This window comes from Pleurodeles waltl, chromosome 6 (genome assembly GCF_031143425.1).
Source record: "Pleurodeles waltl isolate 20211129_DDA chromosome 6, aPleWal1.hap1.20221129, whole genome shotgun sequence".
Lineage (NCBI taxonomy): Eukaryota > Metazoa > Chordata > Amphibia > Caudata > Salamandridae > Pleurodeles > Pleurodeles waltl.
In genome coordinates, this window is record NC_090445.1 from 1,427,183,050 (window position 1) to 1,427,208,727 (window position 25,678).

The 25,678-nt window shown below is 44.4% G+C and overlaps 1 protein-coding gene across 7 annotated transcripts in view; it reads right to left on the reverse strand.

Annotated features, from left to right (window-relative positions):
• The window catches only part of KCNMA1 (potassium calcium-activated channel subfamily M alpha 1), a 1,226,483-nt gene that overhangs the window by 161,905 nt on the left and 1,038,900 nt on the right, over positions 1–25,678 (reverse strand). For all 7 annotated transcript variants that reach the window (XM_069240804.1, XM_069240805.1, XM_069240803.1 and 4 more), the window contains one exon: positions 24,172–24,364. In XM_069240804.1, coding sequence (XP_069096905.1) covers positions 24,172–24,364 — 193 coding nt within the window. The remainder of the gene's footprint in view (positions 1–24,171; positions 24,365–25,678) is intronic.

The window sequence follows — 25,678 nt, forward strand, 5'->3', positions numbered from 1 at the left end:
TGTTTGGAAGAATGGGAAAAGAAGACAAATGGGCCACAAAGGATTTTCTTGAGTCCTCCAAACTTTAGAGGATTGTTTCAGTGGGCAAGAATGTGCTGATACTGGAGAAAGGGAGTGGGACACTGTAGACCCGAAGGAAATTCATCTTGCTGCTCTTTGAAGGCCCTTGATAAATCATTGGTGCGTGAAAAAGAAAATACTGATACAAGACTTCATCAGGTCATGAATTAAAATTAAGGTCCTAGTCAGGCACAGATAAGGTGAAGGATGAAACTTACATAAGCTCTTCCAAAAAAGCATAAATCATGGTGTCTTAAACAAAGAGGGTGATCGGGCTAACACAGAAAGGCCAAAAGGGCCAATATGAGCCTTTAACGGAGCCCATGGAAAGTCTGTTCTGAACTAAAGGTAGGACAAATTGGAAAATAAAACTTAGTGTGAGGTGGATCGACCTGACAGTCCTTGCACCAGGTCACAAAGTTTGTACAAAGACCAGATGGACCAACTTGGTGGGTGGGCGATGCATGGTAAAAATACAATCACCACTTGTGCTGGCAGATCAAAACCACTTAGCTTGGGCCATATAAACTCATGAGGGAGAGTAGAGGGCACATGCACAGACTCAACTGTTCTGAGTACCAGATCCTCCAAGCTCAGTAAGGGGCTATTAAGATGAGCTCAGCCCGGTCCCTCCTGACCGGCTTCAGAATTTGAGGAGGGAGAGGCTTAATTTCCATGATTGAGGCTAGAGTCCAATGGAAGGCTGAAAGTGTCCCCTCATTAGCCCAAAAGTGGAAATTCCAAGGTACCAAAGGTACGACACAGCATTCTCATGATGGTAAAAAGGTCCACTCAAGTCACCCACCACTGGGCTAACACGCTTTAAACCACCCCTGGATACTGAAGCCATTCTGGTTGGCCAGGTGGCATCTGCTGAGCTTGTCCACTGTGGATTTGACGAAGCCTGCTAGGTAAAACCCTAAAAGTCCAACCATCTCCAAAGTCTAATTTCCTTCTGACACAGCACATTACCTCACTATGGACCTCACTTTGCCATGCTTGTTACAGTAGCACATGCTAATCGTGTTGTTTATCAGCACCTGAACAGGTTTGCAACTGATTGGTGACCAGAGGCCGTTGTTTGCCACATCGTCCAGCTGACACCCCATCCCAAAGATGAAGCATACATCACCACTGGGAGGTTTGGATGGAAAATAGATGACTGCACATTATGGAGGTATCCTTCATCCACCATTGAAAGTTCAGGGATCCCTCATCCCAAAGACAGATGCTATTGAGAAGCACCCCAGTGCTGTGCCAATGGAATGCTGAGGTTACACTGAAGGGCTCTCATGTGGCTGGGGTGGCAAAAGGTTGCATAAGGCCAAGGACAAAATAGTAAGAGGCCTTAGAATCAGGTGGGACAGTCCCCGGGCCTGAGTTCTAAATATTGAGATCACATCCTGAAATTCTATGATGTGCTGCAATGGTAGAATGGCCTTGAAAGTCACTGTGTCAAGGATGGACTCTTGAATCCTCTGCACTGGCTAGATAGTAATTTGTTTTCTTGACAGGGAGCACCAGGGAGGACATCAACAAAACCGTCATCTGCAGTTGGTCCACAACTGACTGTAGAGAGCCCAATCTCAGTAGCCAGTCATTAGGGTATGGGAATACAGGTACTCCTAACCTACCCTGAAGGACCATGACCATCACCTTTGTAAACACTGGGGGACTGAGGTGAGATGAATAACTGATAGTGTTCAAACCCCACCACAAAGCAGAGGAAATGCATGTGGGACTGTGTGACAGGCTTTTGAAAATGAGAGTCCTGAAGATCCAAGGGAAGCATCCAATCCTTAGGTTCTAGAGGACAGTGTACCTTGTTCAGTGACAGCATTTTCAACTTGTCCTACCGGAGGAATGTGTTTAAGAAGCAAAGATTTAGAATCAGACTCAGCGCACCATCTTTCTTGGACATCCAGAACTACCAGTAGTTGTGCCTTGTACCCTTCTCTGCATTTCCATGGAAAGGAAGGTGGCATGATCTGTCAAAGTTTGGGCAAAAACAGGAGGGGGGTAACTAGAAAGGGGAGGGCGTAACAGTTCTTAAAAACCCCCAAGACCCAGCGGACATAGGTAATAGTACACCAGCCAACATGTAAAAATGAATTGTCTCCTCTACTGGCTGCAGATGAGCACCAGAAAGGGAATCACAGTAGCTTGGCACCAGTTGTGACAGGCAATGAAGAGAAGTAAGACTGCTGCTTTAGCTGATGGCCACAGCCTTGATCACCACATCTCCTAGTGCTACCAAAGTGCTGCACTAGCAGTTGTAAAGGGTGGAAGGGTTGCACTGATGATAGGGTAGCCCAAGAGTTGTCTGGTACTGCTGGTGAAACTGGTGGGTCCAAGACAATAAGCCTAAGGAGCTGGTTGTACCAAAGCTATCCTTGAAAAGCTCCATGGCCGAGTCTGCCTTGTCTCTAAAGATCATGGAGCCATTAAAACAGCATAGCCATTAGGGACTCTCGCACTTCTTCCTTGAAACCTGTTGCAAGCCTTTAGTCATGCACATTGGGGCCCACAGCTTCACTAATACAGTGCGCATTGTCCAAAACAGCCTGCAAAGTACACCTGGCCTCACTCTGCCAATCTTAAACCATCCGAGTGAATGAAATGTGAAACTCCTTGGGTAGACCTGACAAGATCTAGCTCACCATGTTCCAGAGAGCAAGTGTGCAGTATCCTAAGAGCTAAATTGCATTTTAGTGAGTTCAGAGACAGACAAAATGGCAGAAGAGAAGACTCTCTGTGATAGTGCATCATCACATTTTCACTTACCCTTAGACACTTGACAGGATCTATAAACTTTTTTGCAACAATTTTCACATGCCGATAGGTGGCACCTTCGAACTCCCTGGCAGCTTCATCCCACCATAGGAAGTGATGAACTAGAGTAGTGTTTCTAGGAGTAACACCTGCCCACTGATGTCAGTTTATATTTTTAGGTTTCGCATGCACAGCCATTGGGCTCTGCTTGCGTCATCATATGTTACTAAAAAAAATTATTTAAAGGGACTCAGAACCCTCCCCTACTTCACCCCTTACTCACCTAAATTTCCAACATCGCTTGAATTTACTTGTGTTTTATTGGCTAGCAGGTCACTTCTTGCTCTTCTGTTCTGCTTTTGCCATTGCGTGGAATGTGGCCGAAGTACACCTTCAGATTAGTGGTGATTAGTTACTTGTTAGTGTTTGTAGGCAAAAAGATGAACTGAACAGAACACAAGTCAATTTGCGTTGAATAGTGTGCCAACATGTCGGCAAATCTTGCAAAGGAGTATCAAGTGCAGATGTAAAGGAAGCAGCGAGTGGGCTCATTTTGTTGTGTTTTTCATTACTTAATAATTACATTTCTGATGCATAACAGTTGTAAATATTTAAATTATTTGTGTGTTCGTTTCTTAAATTACCATACACTCATGTTTAAAGAAAAATCATTTGTATAATTGGGCGACATTTTATTTTGAATTTATTACTATTATTGACTTATTAACCCCTTAGGTGCGTGTATCAGCCAATGGCCGACGCACGCACACCTTTCCTGGTGTGGGCCACGACCACTGGCTTACACCAGGGAGGACTTTAAAAAATCCTCTAGTGCTTTGCACGGAGGATTTATTTATTTAAAAAAAATACCCTCTGGAGATGCGGAATAGCTTCCGCGTCTCCCCCCCATCCCACCTATCTGTGACGTCCACGTGCTGACTGCACAGTGTTTCCCCACCGGAGGATGGAGGGCCAGGTGAGCGTCCTCTCCCCACTCCAGTGGGGGGAAAAAATTCCAAAACGCCCTCCCCATTTGCCAGGGAGGCATCGCTGGAAAAAGGAGACTCTCCCCTTTCCATTCATGCCTTCCTGGCGCCGTTTCCTGGCAGTGGGTCGCAGTGCAGCTGTGATCCATGGCCACGAAATGGCCCTAGGCCCCAGGGGTCTTGTTTGGGGAGGGTCTGCCCCTGTGTAAGTGCATTATTTTTTTTAATAAAAAAGAAGGGTCCTTCCCCCCGGGTGGGATCACACATCCCGGGGGAAAAAAAAAATAATAATAATAAAAATGACAGGTCGGCCCTCCTGACACGGCTGACCCCTGTGGTGGCATATTTTGTTTCTTTATACATGTAGTTTCACTTGGCCCCCAGGGAAACCACATGTATAAAAACAAATTGATAGAGAGAGACTGACTCTCTCTCTCTCTCTCTCTCTCTCTCTCTCTCTATATATATATATATATATATATATATATATATATATATATATATATATATATGTTATATATATAATCACTGCGTTTTATAAATGTGTGGTTTTCCTGGGGGCAGAGATCAGCCCACAGGGAAATCACACACATATGGAAAAAAAGTGATACAGAGAGAGAGTCTCTTTCTCTCTATAAATATATATATATGTATATATAGCGAGGGGTATTTTTATAAGATATATATATATATATATATATATATATATATATATAAAATGTCACTTACCCAGTGTACATCTGTTCGTGGCATGAGACGCTGCAGATTCACATGCTGTGCATTACCCTGCCATCTAGTGTTGGGCTCAGAGTGTTACAAGTTGTTTTTCTTCTAAGAAGTCTTTTCGAGTCACAAGACCGAGGGACTCCTCCATTTCGGCTCCATTGTGCATGGGCGTTGACTCCATCTTAGATTGTTTTCCCCGCAGAGGGTGAGGTAGGAGTTGTGAGTATACTAGATGTGCCCATGCAATGGAGTAGGTATGTATGTACATAATGTGTATTAAAATAATATTTATTTACAAATTTACAATTTTCATTCAACTAATAACGGCTACAGGCTCCCGGGGAGGTGGGAGGGCGCATGTGAATCTGCAGCGTCACCACGAACAGATGTACACTGGGTAAGTGACATTTTTCGTTCGGTGGCATGTGTAGCTGCAGATACACATGCTGTGCATAGACTAGTAAGCAGTAATTCTCCCCAAAATGCGGTGGCTTAGCCTGTAGGAGTTGAAGTTGTCTGAAATAATGTTCTTAATACAGCCTGTCCTACTGTGGCTTGTTGCGTTGCTAACACATCTACACAGTAATGCTTAGTAAATGAATGAGGCGTAGACCAGGTGGCTGCCTTACAAATTTCCGTCATAGGTATATTCCCAAGAAAAGCCATTGTGGCGCCTTTTTTCCTAGTGGAATGTGCTCTTGGTGTAATAGGCAGATCTCTTTTTGCTTTAATATAGCAAGTTTGAATACATTTAACTATCCATCAGGCGATGCCTTGTTTGGATATAGGATTACCTGCATGAGGTTTTTGGAAGGCTACAAACAATTGTTTTGTTTTACGAAATTGTTTTGTTCTGTCAATGTAATACATTAGTGCTCTCTTTATGTCTAATGTATGTAAGGCTCTTTCAGCTAGTGAGTCTGGTTGCGGAAAGAAGACTGGGAGTTCCACTGTTTGGTTTAGGTGGAATGGTGATATGACCTTTGGTAGGAATTTGGGATTTGTACGGAGAACCACTTTATGTTTATGTATTTGTATAAAGGGTTCTTGAATAGTAATGCTTGTATCTCACTTACTCTTCTAAGTGATGTGACAGCTATTAGGAAGGCTACTTTCCAAGTTAAGTATTGCATCTCACAAGAGTGCATGGGTTCGAATGGTGGTCCCATGAGTCGTGTTAATACAATATTAAGGTTCCACGAACGTACTGGTGGTGTCCTTGGGGGTATGATTCTTTTTAGTCCCTCCATAAATGCTTTGATGACTGGGATTCTAAAAAGCAATGTTGTATGTGTAATCTGCAGATAGGCAGATATTGCAGTGAGATGTATTTTAATGTAAGAGAATGCTAGATTAGACTTTTGTAAGTGTAATAAGTAGCTTACAATGTCCTTTGTGGAGGCATGTAGTGGTTGAATCTGATTAGTGTGGCAGTAGTAAACAAATCTTTTCTATTTGTTTGCGTAACAATGTCTTGTCGTAGGTTTTCTAGCTTGTTTAATGACCTCCATACATTCTTGTGTAAGGTTTAAATGTCCGAATTCTAAGACTTCAGGAGCCAGATTGCTAGATTGAGCGATGCTGGATTCGGGTGTCTGATCTGTTGTTTGTGTTGTGTTAACAGATCTGGTATGTTTGGTAATTTGATGTGAGGTACTACTGATAAGTCCAACAGTGTTGTGTACCACGGTTGGCGAGCCCAGGTTGGTGCTATGAGTATTAATTTGAGTTTGTTTTGACTTAGTTTGTTGACCAGATAAGGAATGAGTGGGAGAGGGGGAAAAGCGTAAGCAAATATCCCTGACCAACTGATCCATAGTGCATTGCCCTTGGATTGAGGGTGTGGGTACTGGACGTGAAGTTTTGGCATTTTGCGTTTTCTTTTGTTACGAATAGGTCTATGTTTGGTGTTCCCCAGCGGAGGAAGTGATCCTGTAGGATCTGGGGATGAATTTCCCGTTCGTGGGTTTGCTTGTGATCTCGACTGAGATTGTCGGCTAACTGGTTCTGAATGCCTGGGATGTATTGTGCTATCAGGCGAATGTGATTGTGAATTGCCCAATGCCAAATTTTTTGTGCTAAGAGACACAGTTGTGACGAGTGTGTCCCCCCTTGTTTGTTGAGATAAAACATTGTTGTCATGTTGTTGATTTTGACTTTGTGGGCTACTAGTGGTTGAAATGCTTTTAATGCTAGAAACACTGCTAGCAGTTCCAAATGATTTATGTGAAGTTGTTTTTGTTGTTTGTCCCATTGACCCTGTATGCTGTGCTTGTTGAGGTGTGCTCCCCACCCCATCATGGAAGCATCTGTTGTGATCACAGCTTGAGGCACTGGGTCTTGGAATGGCCGCCCTTGGTTTAAATTTATAGGGTTCCACCACTGAAGCGAGAAGTGTGTTTGGCGGTCTATCAACACTAGATCTTGAAGTTGACCCTGTGCTTGTGTCCATTGTTTTGCTAGGCACTGTTGTAAGGGCCGCATGTGTAATCTTGCGTTTGGGACAATGGCTATGCATGAAGACATCATGCCTAGAAGTTTCATTACAAACCTTACTGGGTAGTGTTGGTTTGACTGTATGCTTGATGTTATATTTTGGAATGCTTGGACCCTTTGTGGACTTGGAGTGGCAATTGCTTTTTGTGTGTTGAGTGTTGCTCCCAAGTATTGTTGTATTTGGGATGGTTGCAGATGTGATTTCTGGTAATTTATAGAGAACCCTAGTTTGTGTAGAGTTTCTATAATGTATTGCATGTGAAGAAGACACTGTTGTTGAGTGTTGGTTTTTATTAGCCAGTCGTCTAAGTATGGGAATACGTGCATGTGCTGTCTCCTTATGTGAGCGGCTACTACTGCTAGACATTTTGTGAATACCCTTGGGGCTGTTGTTATCCCGAACGGTAACACTTTGAATTGATAGTGTACGCCGTGTATTACAAACCTTAAGTATTTTCTGTGAGAAGGATGGATGGGTATGTGAAAGTACGCATCCTTGAGATCCAATGTTGACATGTAGTCCTCCTTTTTTAATAAGGGAACCGCGTCTTGAAGTGTTACCATGTGGAAGTGGTCTGACTTGATGAAGAGATTCAGTGTTCTGAGATCTAAGATAGGTCTTAACGTTTTGTCCTTCTTTGGAATTAGGAAATATAGTGAGTAGACGCCTGTTCCTTTCTGATGGTTGGGTACTAACTCTATTGCTTGTTTTTGTAATAGTGTTTGGACCTCTATTTGTAATAGGTCTAAGTGTTGTTTGGACAGATTGTGTGCCCTTGGGGGCACATCTGGCGGGAAATTTGTGAATTCTATACAATAACCATGTTGGATAATGGCTAGGACCCATGCGTCTGTGGTAATGTGTGTCCAGTTCTGATAGTATGTGGTAAGTCTCCCCCCCACTGGTGATAAGTGTTGGGGTTTTGTGACATTGGAGTCACTGTTTGGTTTGGCTTATTTTAGGTATCTGGAACTTTCCCCTTCCTCTTGGGAATTGTCCTCCTCTATATGAGCCACAAAACCCTCCCCTCTGGTATTGTGCCTGATAGGTGGGTCTGGTTTGCGAGGTGGAAGGCTCTGGTGTTTGCATTCGAAAACCCCCTCTAAATTGTGGCTTTCTAAATGTGCCTCTGCCTTGGTGGGAGTAGAGTGCGCCCATGGCTTTGGCCGTGTCCGTGTCTTTCTTTAACTTTTCAATTGCTGTGTCCACTTCCGGCCCAAACAATTGTTCTTGGGTAAAAGGCATGTTCAACATCGCTTGTTGGATTTCTGGCTTGAATCCAGAGCGTCTTAACCATGCATGCCTGTGAATGGTTACCGCAGTGTTGACCATTCGTGCTGCTGTGTCTGCCGAGTCCAGTGCGGACCTTATTTGGTTGTTGGATATTGCCTGTCCTTCTTCCACAACCTGCTGGGCACGTTTCTGGTGTTCTTTGGGCAAGTGTTGTATAATGTGTTGCATCTCGTCCCAGTGTGCCCTATCGTCGCGAGCAAGTAGGGCTTGCGAATTAGCGATCCGCCATTGATTGGCTGCCTGTGCTGCCACTCGTTTGCCCTCTGCGTCAAACTTTCTACTCTCTTTGTCAGGCGGTGGAGCGTCTCCTGATGATTGAGAGTTTGCCCTCTTTCTTGCTGCTCCTACAACCACTGAGTCCTGTGTAAGTTGTTGCGTTATAAACACAGGATCCGTTGGGGGAGGCTTGTACTTCTTCTCCACCCCAGGCGTGATAGCCCTTCCTTTAACTAGCTACTGGAATACCTGTTTTGCATGTTTGAGCATACCCGGGAGCATTGGCAGACTCTGGTAGGAAGCGTGGGTGGATGCCAAGATGTTGAACAGGAAATCATCCTCTATTGGCTCAGAATGCATTGCTACATTGTGGAACGTAGCTGCCCTGGATAGTACCTGCGTATATGCAGTACTGTCCTCTGGAGGTGACGACTTTGTTAGGTAACAATCTGGACTGTTATCTGATACTGGTGCATCATATAAGTCCCATGCATCACGATCATCCTGTGTCATCCCTGTATGTGTAGGTGACTGCATTGGAGGTGTTCCCACTGGAGACAGTTGTGGTGAGTGTAGTGGGGAAGGTTGTGGTGAAAACCTTGGTGGTGGGGATTTTTCTCGAGCCACCTTGGCTGCATTTCTGTCTCCTGAAATGCCAGTTTTCTTTTGGTTTTAATTGGAGGAAGAGTTTGTATTTTTCCAGTCTCTTTCTGGATATGCAACCTCCTTTGCGTATGGTCTGGTTCATCCATACTTATTTCCTGCTCAAACATGTGTCTTTCATGCATTTGGCTGGAAAGTCCTTGCTCTTATGTGTAAGAGCTTCTTTTTGGCTCCGAAGCCGCCTTTTTCAGTATTGAAGTTTCAGAAAATATCTTTTTCGGTTCCGACGATATTTTTCTCACTTTGGGTGAGTCGAACTCTCGGTGTTGAGATCGTTCGGTGCCGGAATCTCGACCCGAGTCGGAAGTCTTCGGCAAATCTCTGGCCTTTTTCGGTGCCGATGTTTGGTCACCTACTTTTCGATGGGTTAAGCCATGGCCTGCTGGCGGTGGCGTCCGCTTGGCCTTAACGATCGTTGTGTGAGTTTTGGACGGGGCAGTTCTACTCACTGTTCTCTGCATCGTCGAGGGTCGCTCACTTTCAGATTCGTCAGAGTCCGTCCCCTGGATGGAAATTCTTTCCTCCTCTCCGACGTCGAGTTGTTCTCTCGGTGTTGACACCATTTGCAGTCTTCTCGCTCGTCGATCACGTAGGGTCTTTTTAGATTGAAACGCTCAAGAAGCCTCACCAGTATCCTCCCTGTGTTCTGGTGACAAACACAGATTACAGACCAGGTGTTGGTCTGTATAGGGATACTTCGAGTGGCACTTCGGACAGAAGCAGAAGGGGGTCCGGTCCATTAGTCTTTGACGATGGACGTGGTCGGGCCGACCAGGCCCTGCTGAAGAACGGAAGCCCCGAAGGGCGCCGGAGCGCTTCTGCGATCGGTGCCGATACAATAACACTAACCCGTGACCGAATGAGAACAATACCGTCGATTTTTCGATATTTAGCTAACTTTCCCGATTCGAAATACGGAGCGAAGAGGAACACGTCCAAACCCGATGGCGGAAAGAAAACAATCTAAGATGGAGTCGACACCCATGCGCAATGGAGACGAAAGGGAGGAGTCCCTCGGTCTCGTGACTCGAAAAGACTTCTTCGAAGAAAAACAACTTGTAACACTCCGAGCCCAACACTAGATGGCAGGATAATGCACAGCATGTGTATCTGCAGCTACACATGCCACCGAACATATATATATATCTTTGAGGCATAGAAAGCTGTCAGGCAGCAATACAAATGTCAAGATTACTACTGTGATTATGTTCTTGCTAGAGAAAGAGATCAGCCTTTTGTCTAGTGACAGTTTTGATGCCATAAAGTAGCGTAGAAGGTTTATATGCTTGCTGCAAAGAACAGATCTGTATTTGATGTGAATATCTAAGTGGAGTAGTAAAGCCAGCAGTTACCAGCGCTTTAAAACAAATGAAATGTATGTGCGAGGGGGGCTATAGAGAGATGAAGAGCACTTTTGCTGGGTGGTAGTGAGGGAATACAAGGAGGAGGTCATGGGATGGGAGCACCAAAAATGATTGTCACACTGGGCGCCACTAGCACTAAAGGTTGTGATGATGGAAATGTGGCAAGGTAAAGTTATAGAGTGTTTTTTTTGTTTTCTTCAGTATCTTTAGAGAACCAGCTGATTGAAGTAAGAAGCAAAGGTAAGGTGATTTGACATTTATTGTTGCATACATCACACACACTCACACTCACACACATCCACCAGCAAATTTGCTGACAACATAACTGCCTTTTACATAGGCTTGTGTTTTAGAGAGACAGTTTAGTCAATAGCAGAGATGGCATCTCGTTGGAGGACTGCTGCCAAAGCCGTAACTCTGGTTATGGCAGACAACTCTGAGGCAGAATCAGAGACTGAGATAGCAGATACCGAGACAGCATTTGAGGGTGAGGACAATGGAGCAGAATCTGGGAGTGATTTTTCAGTTGACGGAGTCCCATCTGAGAACGCCTCTTCCAGTGATTCTGAGGGAGATGATGAGGACAGTCGTGCTGTCCCTTCACAAGCAGCACAGATTGCAGCAGGGCAACAGTGGGTTAGCCCAACCCAGAGAGCAGGTGCATGCAGCGGCAAGCACAGACAGAGTACTCTCTTGGCAGCCCCCCAATTTAGGTCAGCCCCAAATTCCACCTTTTGCTGGTGACGCTGGAGTTAAAGTAGATATGGCCACGGTTTTGCCGGTCAACTACGTCAATCTCTTTTTGGATGTTGACTTCCTTCAGCAAATTGTGCAGCTAACAAATTTACATGCAGAACTATTTCTGAGGCAGCATGTAGGTACTCTAGGGCCCAGTTCTAGGGCACGCCAGTGGACTCCCACTTTGCTGGCGGAGTTGAAGATATTTTTGGGCCTTACGCTCAAAATGGGGTTAGTGCAGAAACCCACATTGCAGTCCTACTGGACGATTCACATGGTCTGGGTAACCCCAATCTTCGCACCATACATAAGCAGAGATCGTTTTTTGCTGCTGCAGTGCATGCCGCATTTAAATGACAATTCTGTTGCATTGCCCCCGGACCATCCAGACCATGACAGGTTGTTCAAAATTCGGCCTTTCATGGAACATCTGTCTGCCAGGTTGCCAGAGATCTATACTCCTGGAAAAAAATATAGCAGTTGATGAGTCCTTGATCCTGTACAAAGGGTGGCTGCTGTTCAGACAGTTCATTGCACGCAAAAAAGCTTGCTATGGCATCAAGCTGTACATGCCATGTGAGTGTTCTTCTGGCTATGTGTACAGCTTGAGAGTGTATACAGGGAAGGACTTCACGCTAAACCCTGTAGGTTGCCCTCCCACATTAGGGGTCACAGGGAAGATTGTATGGGAGCTTGTCCAGCCACTCCTTCATAAAGGTTATAACCTTTGAGGACAATTTCTATAGAGGAGTAGAGCTGTTCAGTGAACTCTACAAAGCTGGCACTGTGGCCTGCGATACAGTTCGTTGTAACCACAAAGGATTCCTGCAGGAGCTTGTTTGCAATAGTTCTCGGATAGGCGTGATATATATGTGCTCACTACAATTCATGCTGAGAGCACTTCCCCGTCACGGTTTGGGGTCAGATGGCCAAAGTCCACAAGCCCACCTGTCAACTTGATTATAATAAGTACATGGACGGAGTGGACAAGAATGGCCAGGTCCTTCAACCATACAATGCATGTTGTAAAATTCACACTTGGTACAAGAAACTGTTTACCCACCTGCTCCAGATGGCAACATACAATGGGTATGCTGCTTATTGCCAGACAACCACAGGAAGACTCAGATCTTTCCTTGACTTCCAGTTGTCTGTGATTGAAAGCCTCACTTCTGCTAGAGAAGTAGCAGCCTCCACTTCATATGTTCTGGAGGATGTGGCAAGGCTGCAGGAGCAACACTTTGCTGATAGCATTCCTAAAACAACCAAAAATGATTGTCTATGTTGTCGCTGTAAAGAGTGCCTGAAGAATGGAAAGCAGCAGGAGAGTCTTTATTACTGTCCCCAGTACCCATCTCAGCCAGGCCTCTGTTTTCCTACTTGCTTTATGTTGTATCAGACTAAACCAAAGCTCTTGGAAATTGACTGAGGTGGAGCTGCCGTTGGGTAAACCTTTCAGTGGCTGTGCATTCATAACGAACTTCCATAGGTTACTGCTTCAGTGGGCAAGCAGCCACAGAATTTTAGTTCATCTACTTCAGGAAATCATGGACTTCCTTAAGGCCTGCTCGACCCCTTTATATGCCGTCAGAACATGGTAGGTGTTCTGTTCGATTAACATACATTATAATTCCTAAACTGCACATTCTGGTGGACAGAACATATGCCACATTGTCAGGGAGTACCTGTGTGGCAAAATGTTAAAGGCGTGACTACATTTTGAAGTGCTTGTTAGGGAACTTATGTATGCTACACAAGGTCGACCATGATTGCCAACAACCAGAGTAAGTGTAATACGTCACACAAATGTCCTGTGGGACATATTCACCAACAATTCTGCTTGTCTGAAAGTAAACTCAATTTGTAGCTTCACTTTCAAAGCACAAGTAGACGTGTTGGTGAATGAGTCCCATGGGATATTTGTTTGGGTTTTTACTTTAGAGACCTTAGGTAGTATTCACCATCATGTCTGCCTTAGTTTCAACGATAGGTATGCTCGCTAAGTTCCAGGAATAGGCCTCGCAAGGCATACTTGGACACCCCCCACTTGCATTCACAAACTGGAAGGAGTTGAATTTAGCATAAGTGTGCTGATGGCGCATGAAAGACATGTTCTCTTGAGCTTCAAGTAGCTAAGGCATTAGTATTGGTTCACTTGGCAATTATACAGGATTAGTCAGGACTCTGATGAGGACAAAGACATGAACAGGTACAAAAATCTTATGGAAGGTGTGCTTTCCCAAGAATATTGCACAGGTAGAAGGCAGATAGTAAAGGTAGTACAGCAGCACATCATCTACACTATGGATTCAAACCCATTGGTGCCATGCTGGCACTGAAGGACAATGACACGTATGGGTCAGTGTTTCACCTGCTTGCCATGTTCATCCTCCAGCAGAACTAAGTAGATGTTCAAGTTGCTGTACAATAAGTGCATTACAGTCATTGCACTGCACATAATGGTGGTGGGACATATGCTACGTTTTCACGGACTACCCAGAGTGCCAATCACTACCCTTCTTCATAGTTTATGACGTTCTCTTTAGGGAACTTTGTGAAAATTCCCAAGCATGTCTGCCTTAGTTTCAAAGGTAGATATGCCATCTCAGTTCATAGCATAGGCCTCACAAGGCATACTCAGAAGCCCCCAACTTGTATTCACAAACTAGAAGGAGTTGGATATGGCACAGTGAGTACGCTAAAGGCACATGAAAAACATGTCTTCCTGAGCCTCATGTGGCTGTCATGGGAGCCATTAATTAAGGGTCCTTATGTATGCCTTTGGTAATGTTCAGGAAGAAGGAGGAGGTTACCTGGCAGGTGCTAAAATGTAGTCAAACTTATTCCGTCCTGTGGTGTATGAATGTGATGGGCCCTTGTCTGGCAATAGTAAGTTGATGTGAGTGCAATGACTGTTTGGATTGAGACCATGGCTGGCTGGCGCATGAAAGTGTGTGTGTTGTGCGTGAATGGCGTGTAAATGGACCATAAAGAGGTTGGTGCCGTAAAGTGTATTTATGGATCACCTTCAGAAGGCTTGGTTTCAATATTCAGATACTTTGATAAGTATTTATGCTCTGAAACCATAACGTCTGGAGCTGCTAAAACAAACCAGTGTGAGTGGTGGATTAACTTTAACATATTAGTACCAGCGGAGTCCAAGGGTGCAGGACCTACATGACTCTCACCAGTTTTACTTCACCCAAAATCCCCTTGAAATCACAAACTTTGCTTAAAAACCACATTTTCCTGGCATTTCAGTGAGGCAAAGTCCTGGAATCTGCAGGTAGCCATAACTTTCCTACCACCCAGCAATCCCCTAAGACTCCAGAGGAAAATGTTGCCTCACTTGTGTGGGTGGGCAAGTGACTGTGACAGGGAAGGGCCCAAAACATATTGTGGAGACATCTAAATTTCCTATCACAAAACAGGCTGTTTTTGTAAGACGGTCACCTGTGTCTTTGGCCCTGGGCTTGGCGGCCATATAGAGAAATCTACCAAACCCAGACATTTCTGAAAACTAGAAACCAGGGCAGTGCATGGAGGTGTGGCGTGTGTGGATTCCACAAAGTTTTCTTACCCAGAATACCCTGCAAATGTAAAACGTTGATTAAAAACACTATTTTCCCTTGCTATAGGAATGTGCAGGGATCCACACAATTTCTACCACCCAGCGTTTCCCCACTTGTCCTGATAAAAACACAATCCCACTTGTGTGCCTGTGCCTAGTGCCCGCCTCAGGAATGGATCACTCCAGGGTCAACAGTAGCCCTCATGCAAGGACTACAATTGACTCGTATGATCCATTCCTGTCATGGGCACTAGGCCCAGGCACACCAGTGGGGGAGCGTTTTTATTGGGAGAACTTTGGGAACGTTAGGCGGTAAGATGTTTGTGGATCCATGCATATTCCTGTAGTTTATTTAACAGAAATACAAGGAAAAATAGTGTTGTTATTCAACGTTTCACCTTTGCAAGGTATTCACACCAAGCCACACCTACGTGGACTCCCCTGGGTGTCTATTTTTTTTTTTAGAAATGTCTGGGTTTGGTAGGTTTCCCTAAATGGTTCCAGATCCCAGAACCAATTAGTACACTTACCTCAGTTATCATTGTCGCCACAGTACATTTTGGGCCCTTCCCTGTTGCATGATTTTGGCCTACCCACACAAGTGAGGTACCATTTTTATTGAGAGACATGGGGGAATGCTGGGTGCAGGAAGTTTGTGGCTCCCCTCAGATTCCAGAATTTTGCATCGCTGAAATATGAGGAAATTGTGTTTTTTTAGACAATTTTTGAGGTTTGTAAAGGTTTCTGGATGTCTGACCCTGGTGATAGTCCCACAGGTCACCCCATTCTGGGTTTCCATAGGTGTCTAGTTTTGAAAAATGTATGGATTTGCTAGGTTTTCATGGATGCCGGCTGAGCTAAAGGCCAAAATCCACAGCTAGGCACGTTGCAAAAAACGCATCCGTTTTTATTGGCCAAAAGGTAAAGTGCCCACGGTGTGTTTTGGGGCTTTTCCTGTCGCAGGCACTAGGCCTAACCACACAAGTGAGGTACCATTTTTATCGGGAGACTTGGTGGAATGCTGAGTGAAGTTTGTAGCTCCCTTCAGATTCCACGCCTTTGCATAGCTGAAATGTGAGGAAAATGTGTTTTTTAGACAAAGTTTTAAGTTTGAAAAGAATTCTAGGGGACGGAACCTGGTGAGAGCCCACAAGTCACCCCATTCTGCATTCCCCTTGGTGTCAATTTTTTAAAAGGTATAGCTTTGCTATGTCTCCCTAGGTTCCGACTGAGCGAGAAGATAAAATACACAGTTCGGCACTTTCCAAAAACATCTTCATTTTCCTTGGAAAAATGTGATGTGTCCACGTTGTGTTTTGGGGCGTTTCCTGCTGCGGGCACCAGGTCTACCCACACAAGTGAGGTAACATTTTTATTTGGAGACGTGGGGGAAAGCTGGGTGGAAGGAAGTTTGTGTAGCTCCCCTCAGATTACAGAACTTTGCATCGCTGAAATGTGAGGACAATGTGTTTTTAAGCCAAATATTGAGGTTTGCAAAGGATTCTGGGTGACTGACCCTGGTGACAGTCCCACATGTCACCCCATTCTGGATTTCCCTACGTGTCTAGTTTTGAAAAAAGTATAGGTTTGCTAGGCTTCCCTGTGTAACAGCTGAGCTAGAGGCCAAAATCCACAGCTAAGCACTTTGTCAAAAACGAGTCAGTTTTCAGTGGAAAAATGTAATGTGTTCATGTTGCATTTTGAGGCTTTGCTGCTTGCGGGTACCCACACAAGTGAGGTACCATTTTTATCGGGAGACTTGGAGGAACACAGAATAGAAGAACAAGTTTTATTGCCAATTGCCTTTCTCTACATTCGTGACTTCCAAATGTAAGACAATGTGTAAGAAAGAAGTCATTTTGAGAAATGCCCTTTAATTCACATCCTAGTATGGGTACCCCCGAGTTCAGATATGTGCAAATAATCACTACTTCTAAACTCCATATCTTGTGCCCATTTCAGAAATACATAGATTCCCTTGACACTTTTTTTTCACTCTTCATATTCTACCAACTGAATGACTGTATACCTGGCATAGAATGTAAAACCATTGCAAGGTGCAGCTCATTTACTGGCTGTGGATACCTTGGACTCTTGATGAACTTACAAGCCCTATATATCCCTGCAACCAGAAGGGTCCACCAGACGCAATGGTATATCGCTTCAAACAAATCTCCCGTAGCTGGAACATTTACAAAGGAAAACATAGACAGAAATGGCTGTTTTTTTCAACTCAATTTCATTTTTTTTTTATTTCAACTATTACTTTCTATAGGAAAAGCTTGAAGGAGCTACACAAATGACCCCTTGCTGAATTTAAACTTTTGCCTGCTTTTCAGAAATGTTTAGCTGTACGGGATCCACCATAGGTTTCACACCCATTTCTGTCACTAACTGAATGGAGGCTGTAAGCACAAGAAAATAGTAAAAATAGGGTATGTCCCAGTAAAATGCCAAAATTGTGGTGAAAATTTGGTTTTCTGATTCAAGTCTGCCTGTTCCTAAAAGCTGGGAATATGGTAATTTTAGCAACGCAAACTCTTTGTTGATCCCATTTGCAGAGAAAAAAAACAGATGCTTTCTTCTGCATCACATTTATCCCATTTTCCCCCAAAAAATAAATTTCAGCTGTATTTTGGCTAATTTCTTGGTCTCCTCCAGGGGAACCCACTAACTCTGGGTAACTGTAGAGTCCCAAGAATGTTGGAAAAAAGGACACAAATTTGGTGTGGATAGCTTATGTAGATTAAAAGTTATGGGGGGCCTAAGCACGAACTACCCCAAATAGCCAAAAACAGCCAAAAAGGGCTCAGCACTGCGGGTGGGGGGAGGCCCAGCAGCTAAGGGTTAAAAGGAAGTCACAAGTACAGGTATTATTCAGGCACCAGAGTCATGATTTGAACTGTGCATCAGGTGCAGTGGCACCTGTGCCAAAAGTTATCAGAACTCCTCTAAGCACCAGATATTGCTACATTTTACTACTAAACAGGCAGTCACAAGTGCAGTTACCTTTCAGGCATAAGGGTCAGAATTTGAACGGTGCAGTGGGTGCAGTGGCACCAGTGGTACAAGGTATCAGAACCCCTCTAAACACAGATAATTGATAAATTTAATTTTACCACTAAACAGGCACACAAGTGCAGTTACCTTGCAGGCACTAGGGTCATGATTAAGTGGTGCAGCAGGTGCAGTGACAACACGGCCAAAAGCTCTAGGAACCTCTATAAGCATACATTGCTATATTTTAAAACTAAACAGGCAGTCACAAGTGCACTAGGGTCATGATTTGAATGGTGCAGTGGGACCAAGCGCAAAAGTTGTCCGAACTCCTCTAAACACCAAATATTTCTATATTTTACATGTCACAAGTGCAGTTACCTTGCAGGCAATAGGGACACGATTTGAATGGTGCAGGTGCAGTGGCACCAGAGCCACAAGTTGCCATAACTCCTCTAAACACCAAATATTGCAATATTTTACTACCAAACAGGCAGTCACAAGTGCAGTTATCTTGCAAGCACTAGGGTCATGATTTGAATGGTGCAGCAGGTGCAGTGATACCAGGCCCAAAAGTTGTCAGAACTCCTCTAAACACCAAATATTGCTATATTTTACTACAGAAAAGGCAGTCACAAGTGTAGTTACCTTGCAGGCACTACAGTCATGATTTTAGTGGTGAAGCAGGTGCAGTGACACAAGGGCTAAAAGCGCTTTGAACCCCTCTAAACATCAAAGATTGCTACATTGTACTACTAAACATGCAGTCAAAAGTGCAGTTACCTTGTAAGCAATAGGATCATGATTTGAATGGTGGAGCAGGTGCAGTGGCATCGGAGCCAAAAGTTGTTGTAACTTCTCTATGCACCAAATAGTGCACTATTTTACTACTAAACAGGCAGTCACAAGTGCTGTTATCTTGCAGGCATTAGGGTCATGATTTGAATGGTGGAGTGGCACCAGGCCCAAAAGTTGTCAGGACACCTCTAAACACCAAATATTGCTATATTTAAAAAATAAACAGGCAGCCACAGGTTCAGTTATCTTGCAGGCACTAGAGTCATGGTTTTAATGGTGCAGCAGGTGCAGTGGCATCGGTGCCACAAGGTGTCAGGACCCCTCTAAACACAGATTATTGCTAATTTTTACTACTAAACAGGCAGTCACAGGGGCAGTTACTTCCCAGGCACTAGAGTCATGATTTTCATGGTGCAGCAGGTGCAGTGATACCAGGGGCAAAAGCTACAGAAACCCCTCCAAACACCAAACCCTATATTTGTAGAAGGTTAGCGTCACCTTAGCGTCATTAATTTTGACACTAAAGCAGCACTAACTTAACTCATATTTATATTTTGACGCTCAACCCATCTAGTGTCAAATAATATGAGTTAGTGACATTTCTAGAAAGCACCAACCCTCCTTGGGTCAATGAGATGCAAGGTACGAGTTCCCTTCCTAAAAAAGACGCTAGCCCCCCAGTGGCATATTTAACTACCGACGCTGAACGATGCGCAAGTAGGAAGCGGACCTAAATAATGGCACTAACCCTGCCATTATTTAAGGCCTGGTCAGACCAGGCGTTAATGAGCAGGTATGCCCATTTCCATGGGGAAACACCATGGAATGGGCACAAAGATGCTCACCATAAGCTCCAGCATCACCACCACCCACACCACAGGGACACTACAGGAGGAGGGGGCCCATCCCAGGTAAGTTGCAGGTAAGTGTATGTGTATGTGTGTGGTGTGCCACTGGGGGCACCTTACATGGGGCCACCTGGCTGTCACTGGGGATGTTGGGCTGCCCTGGGGACACTGGTCCCATGTGGTGGGCATTGGGGAAGTGGTAATGACTCCTGTCTGTACTTAGAAAGGAGTCATTTTTTAGCTGCTTGTGCGTCAAAAAATGATGCTAGGCTGACTAGCAGCAGATATTTTGCCGCTAATCAGCCTAACGTCTTTTTGACCAACTAGCGCCATTTCCCTTACGCCATCCGTCATCAGCTAACGTCTTTTTTTGAGATGCTAGTCATTCTTTACCGCCCTCATGCGTCATTTTATAAATATGGCGCACGGATGGCATTCGGGAAAGGCGTTAGCTCGTGGGGAAAAAATTATGCACAACTGCGCTAGCACAGTTGTGCGCCATTTTTAATAAATATGGGCTCAAATACTTCTATATTTTACTACTTAACAGGCAGTCCCAAGTGCAGTTACCTTTCAGGTAATAGGGTCATGATTTCCATGGTGCAGCAGGTTTAGTTGCACTGAGCCAAAAGCTGTCAGAACTCCTGCAAGCACCAAATATTGCAATACTTTACTACTAAACAGGCAGGCACAAGTGCAGTTATTTTACAGGCAATAGGGTCATGATTTCAGTGGTGCTGCAAGTGCAGCAGCTCCGGTGCCACGAGGCGTCTGAATCCCTCTAAACACAGATTATTGCTAACTTTTACTACTAAACAGGCTTTTACTACTAAACAGGCACTAAAGTGCAGTTATCTTGCAGACATTACGAACATGATTTGAATGGTGCAGCAGGTGTAATGGCACGTGACTAAAAGCTCTAGTAAACCCACTAAACACAAATCATTACTAAATTTTCCTTCTAAACAGGCAGTTATAAGTGCAGTTACCTTGAAGGCATTAGGGTCATGATTTGAATGGTGCAGCAGGTGCAGTGGAACTGTGCCCAAAAGCTCTAGGAACCCCACTAAACACAAATTATTACTACATTTTACTTCTAAACTGGCAGTCACAAGTGAAATTATCTTGCAGGCATTAAGGTCATGATTTGAATGGTGCAGCAGGTGCAGTGGCACCGGGACCAAAAGTTGTCATAGCCTCTCCTTACACCAAATATTGCTATATTTCTCAACTAAACAGGCAGTCACAATTGTGGTTACCTGGCAGTTAAAAGGGGCATGATTGAATCGTGCAGCAGGTGCAGTGGCACGTTACTAACTACACATTACTATACTCTAATACAATGCCATATTAATTAAGGTAAAAATTACGAGTTTGAAACCCTGAGATATTAATTCAACATGCATCACGAGATAAAAACTATTAACGGTTTATCAATTTTCAAACAAACATAATTATAACCTTTTTCGAATATATTTATAATCCAGTTAGTGAGATAGAATGCATAAGAAAAAAACAAATGCGAAACCTTTTGGCTTTGCCAATGCTTTTTTTTTTCTACACCCTTAAGCATGGATATGGTGCTCTACTCCAGAGCTTTCCGTCTTCATTGACTCCCCAAAATCTTTTACAAACAACAGAGTGCTTGGGAAAATGTTTCCTATGAAGACTCGGTGCTTTAAACCATGTTGCTCCTGCAGGAACAGCTGTCGTTTTCCTTTGGTGATTAATTAGAAGGATGGCGAGCAGGGGTGGCAGTGGTGCTGTATTATTGTGGTCTGGCCTGAAGTGTGCCTTCCACCGCGCACATAATGGTGTCGCCGAATGTTACAGTGCACTTCACGGTCCTTCTCACTTATGTGCCACCAGGCCCTGACAGATTTCATAGCACATATCAATCACATGTAATGTCAGCACTGTTTTTTTGGAGTTTCGCCAAGCATAATAATAACAACTCGCGTTTTATATGGAGTTTGCTCCTGCAGTTATGGCACGCATAGCACAACTGTTACTTTTACAGAATGCAATGGCAATGAAAGGCTGTATTGGCCACCCGAAATTCAACAACGCAGCTTTGCACACAGATCCCAGCAGTCATCTTAAGAATGTTCAAGCCCCGGGCAAGACATATTTAGGGGTCTCCGTTCGTAATAATTTTGCATTTTATTACTCATTTTCTGTCACATTGTGCTGCTAACCAATTTAATTACGCGTTGAACCTACTGAAATGACGTCATACAAAAACAAGTAAAATATGGGTTGCTTTGGGCGAGAGAGAAAGAGTCAGAGATAGTGGTAGACACAGGCAGAGAGAGGGTGGGGAACTAAAGGCAAGTGATAGAGAGAACAAAATACATTTCCTAGGGGGTCTCTTGGAAAGTGGGAGCCCTGGCCAATAGCCCACTTTGACCATCCTTTAAAATATTTCTCAACAACAAGCTCTTAATCCAGTGAACTGTCAACACAAACAAACTCTCCACCCTGAAACTACAAACTTTACTTGACTTACAGGCAGAGGAGAAAGAAAGCTGAGATGCTTAGGTTACAACCCCCAGGAAGGCTGATCTGTAGAAGCAAGCCTTCGATTGATAACTAGAAACAGGGGGCACAATGACCAAATAATCATGTCTATTGAAATAGAAACCATGGTCGAGGCATTAGAATTAACTACTAATTAATAACATTATGATTGTCTATCCTTGCATCGTGCAATTGAGGACCATAATAGCTTCAGCATGCTATTTTGATAATACTTTCCCCACCCACACAGTTGTGCAACCACCATTTACAGTGACATTAAGTATGTGCTGCTGTACTTAGCGGATTGCCTGCACAATGATGTCACAGGACCTGAACATGAAACCAATACAAATTTCTCCACGACCACTAGGTTTGGTAGATTTTTCTTCACTCTGCCTAACCACCACGCCAGTGTTACCTGTACCCTAATTTACATATCTTTATGCTTCTAATTTACCATTATGTGAAGAAAACTGCCTTTAAATTTGCTTTGTAACAAAGCACCCCCAAGAGGACACAATGTGAGAAATACGGCTACAGCAAACAAACTAAAAAGTATGATGAGTGGCAAATGATTGAAAACCTTGCTGGCTCTTGACAACAATAAATGTATGTGATTATTTGGTCACCAGGCTGCGTTGGGTGGTGTGCTTGATGTACCGCCCTAAATGGTCGGGTTATGTCTAGATGTGGATTGCGTGCTCACTGTGCCACTGGAACTAAGTGACACCTGACTGAAGAGCTCCCATCAGGGCAAAACTTGTCTTGGGTTGCTTGTCTTCCTGTTCAGGGGGACCAGGTCTGGCAGTTCGGACTCGACTGTCCATAATGAGGCAGGCTCAAGACTGATTTGCATATGACTGGGTCTTGAGGTGGAATGGAGGGAATAAAATTGATGGATTTCAATGCTACGTCGAGTGATTACCAGTGTTTACACAAACTGCAAGCATTCCTTTCTTCACCTTTTGTGAGTTTGGAATCGTACAAAGTCATGCAATTGTCAGGCCAAAGCAACAAGAGCGTGAAGTGTCAGAGATAGGAAATCAGAGGAAATAATGAGGAACACTTTTAGACAGGAGTAATTGCTGTTAAGACTCCAACTTCACAAACCTTCTTGAGAACTATAACTTCTGAAAACTAGTATTGAGAAAAAAAGGTTCTCCCAACAGATGGATAAATAGGATACTATGGTCCGAATGTATGTAAGCCTTTTCCCGGTCGCAAACGGCCCATCGGGCTATTTGCGACCGGGAAAAGGCTTTTCCCCATGTAAAAATCCTATTCTGCGACTCAATAACCTGTTACCGACTTGTAGAATAGGTTTGTGGGTTGCTATTAGGAAGGGGTGTGCCAAGGGCATCCCTTCTTCGTAGCACATCGCAGGGGGATGTAAGATTGTTTTGCTACCATGAATACAGTCGCAAAACAATAGCAGTTAACACCAACTTCAAGTTGGTGGTAACCCATTCGTAAATGGGCAGGGGAGCCCACGGAACCCCTTTCCCTTTGGGAATGGAAGCAAAATATTTTTTTCAGAGCAGGTATTGGTCCCACGGACCACAGTCTCATCTGAAAAAATGACAAGGAAAACTTTTCATTTTTTTGTTTGGAAAAAAACTGCTTTATTTAAAAAGACATCACAGACATGGTGGTCTGCTGTCTTCAGCACGCCATCATTCCTGTGAGTGTGGCCATTCCCAATGGGTTCGCAAATTGCGACCTAGTTCATGAATATCGATGAGGTAGGTAATTTGCGACCCCATTGGGAATCACAAACAGTGTACATCCCAGTTTGCAATTTCCTAATAGCCAATCATAAAGATTCGCTATTCGCTATTAGGAAATCAGAAAGCCAAAAATACATACATCTGGCCCTATGTGCTAAAAGAAAAGTTTCAGAATCGTCTGTGCTGCTGGCTCCAGCCAACACCTCTCCAACTTTTATTTTCAATATCTGGAAAGCAGCGCAAAAAAAAACATTCTAAAAAGCACCCATCACCACGCGTTTGGCTGTCAAGTGAACTGATGGAAGTTTCTTTGAATCCCCGAGTGAGCGACATTCCACTTGTCAGCTCATGTCCCCTGCAGGGGCGGCAGGAACATATTACAGGGCAGTGCTTACCTTGGGAATTAGCCTGCAAGACCCCGATGCTGTCATCAAACTGCATAGACTTGATGTTGAGTGACGCCAAGATGCATTCCTTGTCCTGCAGCGAGGTATCATCAATATTATTCTGATTGGCTGACAGAATAACACACATGTCACAGAGGTTGATGTTGACGGCCCTTAGATCAGCGCGGCTTAATGGCGTCCCCTTTGGCAAAAGATAAAAATAAAAATAAATACAGAGGAGAAATACAAATTAAAGAGAAGCAAAGAAACTCGGGGAGATGACTAAAATGTGTACTTTCAATGCTGCGGATACTGAGCTTGTATGTCATCAATGTGCAAGGCATTCGGATACCAGGCCTGTAGAGTGATGAGCTGTGCTGCTGGCATGTTTTACCACCCGCTGTGCCACATATAAATGACCTGGCATGCGGCTGGGCTGACCTAAAATGAATGTCAGTGCTGCCTGCTCTCGTGCTGTGCATCTAAACTTGTAAACAAAATTCTAATCTTATGGGAATTTTAATTGTACTGTACAGTTACGCCACAATAGAGGGGTCACTAGTGGAGGAAAGGAGTGTGTGTAGACATTAAAAAAGGCCTGGGGAGCGACAGGATTGTATTGTCCAGTGCCAGCGTCTGTACGACCGCAGTGATTTCTTAAACTGAGCATGTGCATGAGCGGTGTGTGTTTCAATCCCCTTCACCCTGGAGGAGATTATGTGGAATGTGCCTAGGGAGTTTCAAGGGTAGCCCGTAGGCTGTGGTCGAAAGTAGAAAGGAGCCCTTGGCGGAAGAGGAAGCCTCCGGAGGGAAGTATATATGCGGGTCTGTTTGCGTCCACGGAATTGAAGGCATGAATTAAAAGGAGGGCGGGGGGATAAAGAGACTAGCAGGTCAGGTTCCCGTGAAGGGGTGTGATAGACTGTCCCTATCTCATGGAATGTGATGAAAAAGGTGCACAGCAGCCGAACTGCAAATAGTGACGCCACAGGCCTCAGGGGTGGTGGTGTCTCTGGGGTTGGAGGTGGTTGGAGAAGGAAATAGGGATAGACCCCTACACTGTGAAGATACAAGCAACAGTCAGTCTAATGGGAACAGGAGAGGCGATGTTAAGGGCGGGGCACCTCAGAGCAAGAATATCCCAATGAAGGTTCAGGATATGGATCAGGAGCGGTGTCCGCTACCAGCACTAATACAGAGCACAGAGGTGGGTGCTTTGTCAAGGGAAAGAGAGATAGGACTGGACTGGACGCTATAGGGACACGAGTGACGGAGATGGAGAAACATCGGACAGGTGGCAGGCGTGGAGCTAGGGGCCACGGTCTCATTCATGAGAGACATGCCACATGACAGAGAAGGGGCTGCGTGGCCATGGCAACAGAATGAAGTGAAGAGCTGGGGAGTAGGGGTCCTGAATTAGAGGAAAGAATCCATTGAGAAAAAGGCAAGGTGATGCCAAATGGAAGAGTGATGGGGCAGGAAGCAAGAGGCGGTTATCATTATTAGGGATGGTTCC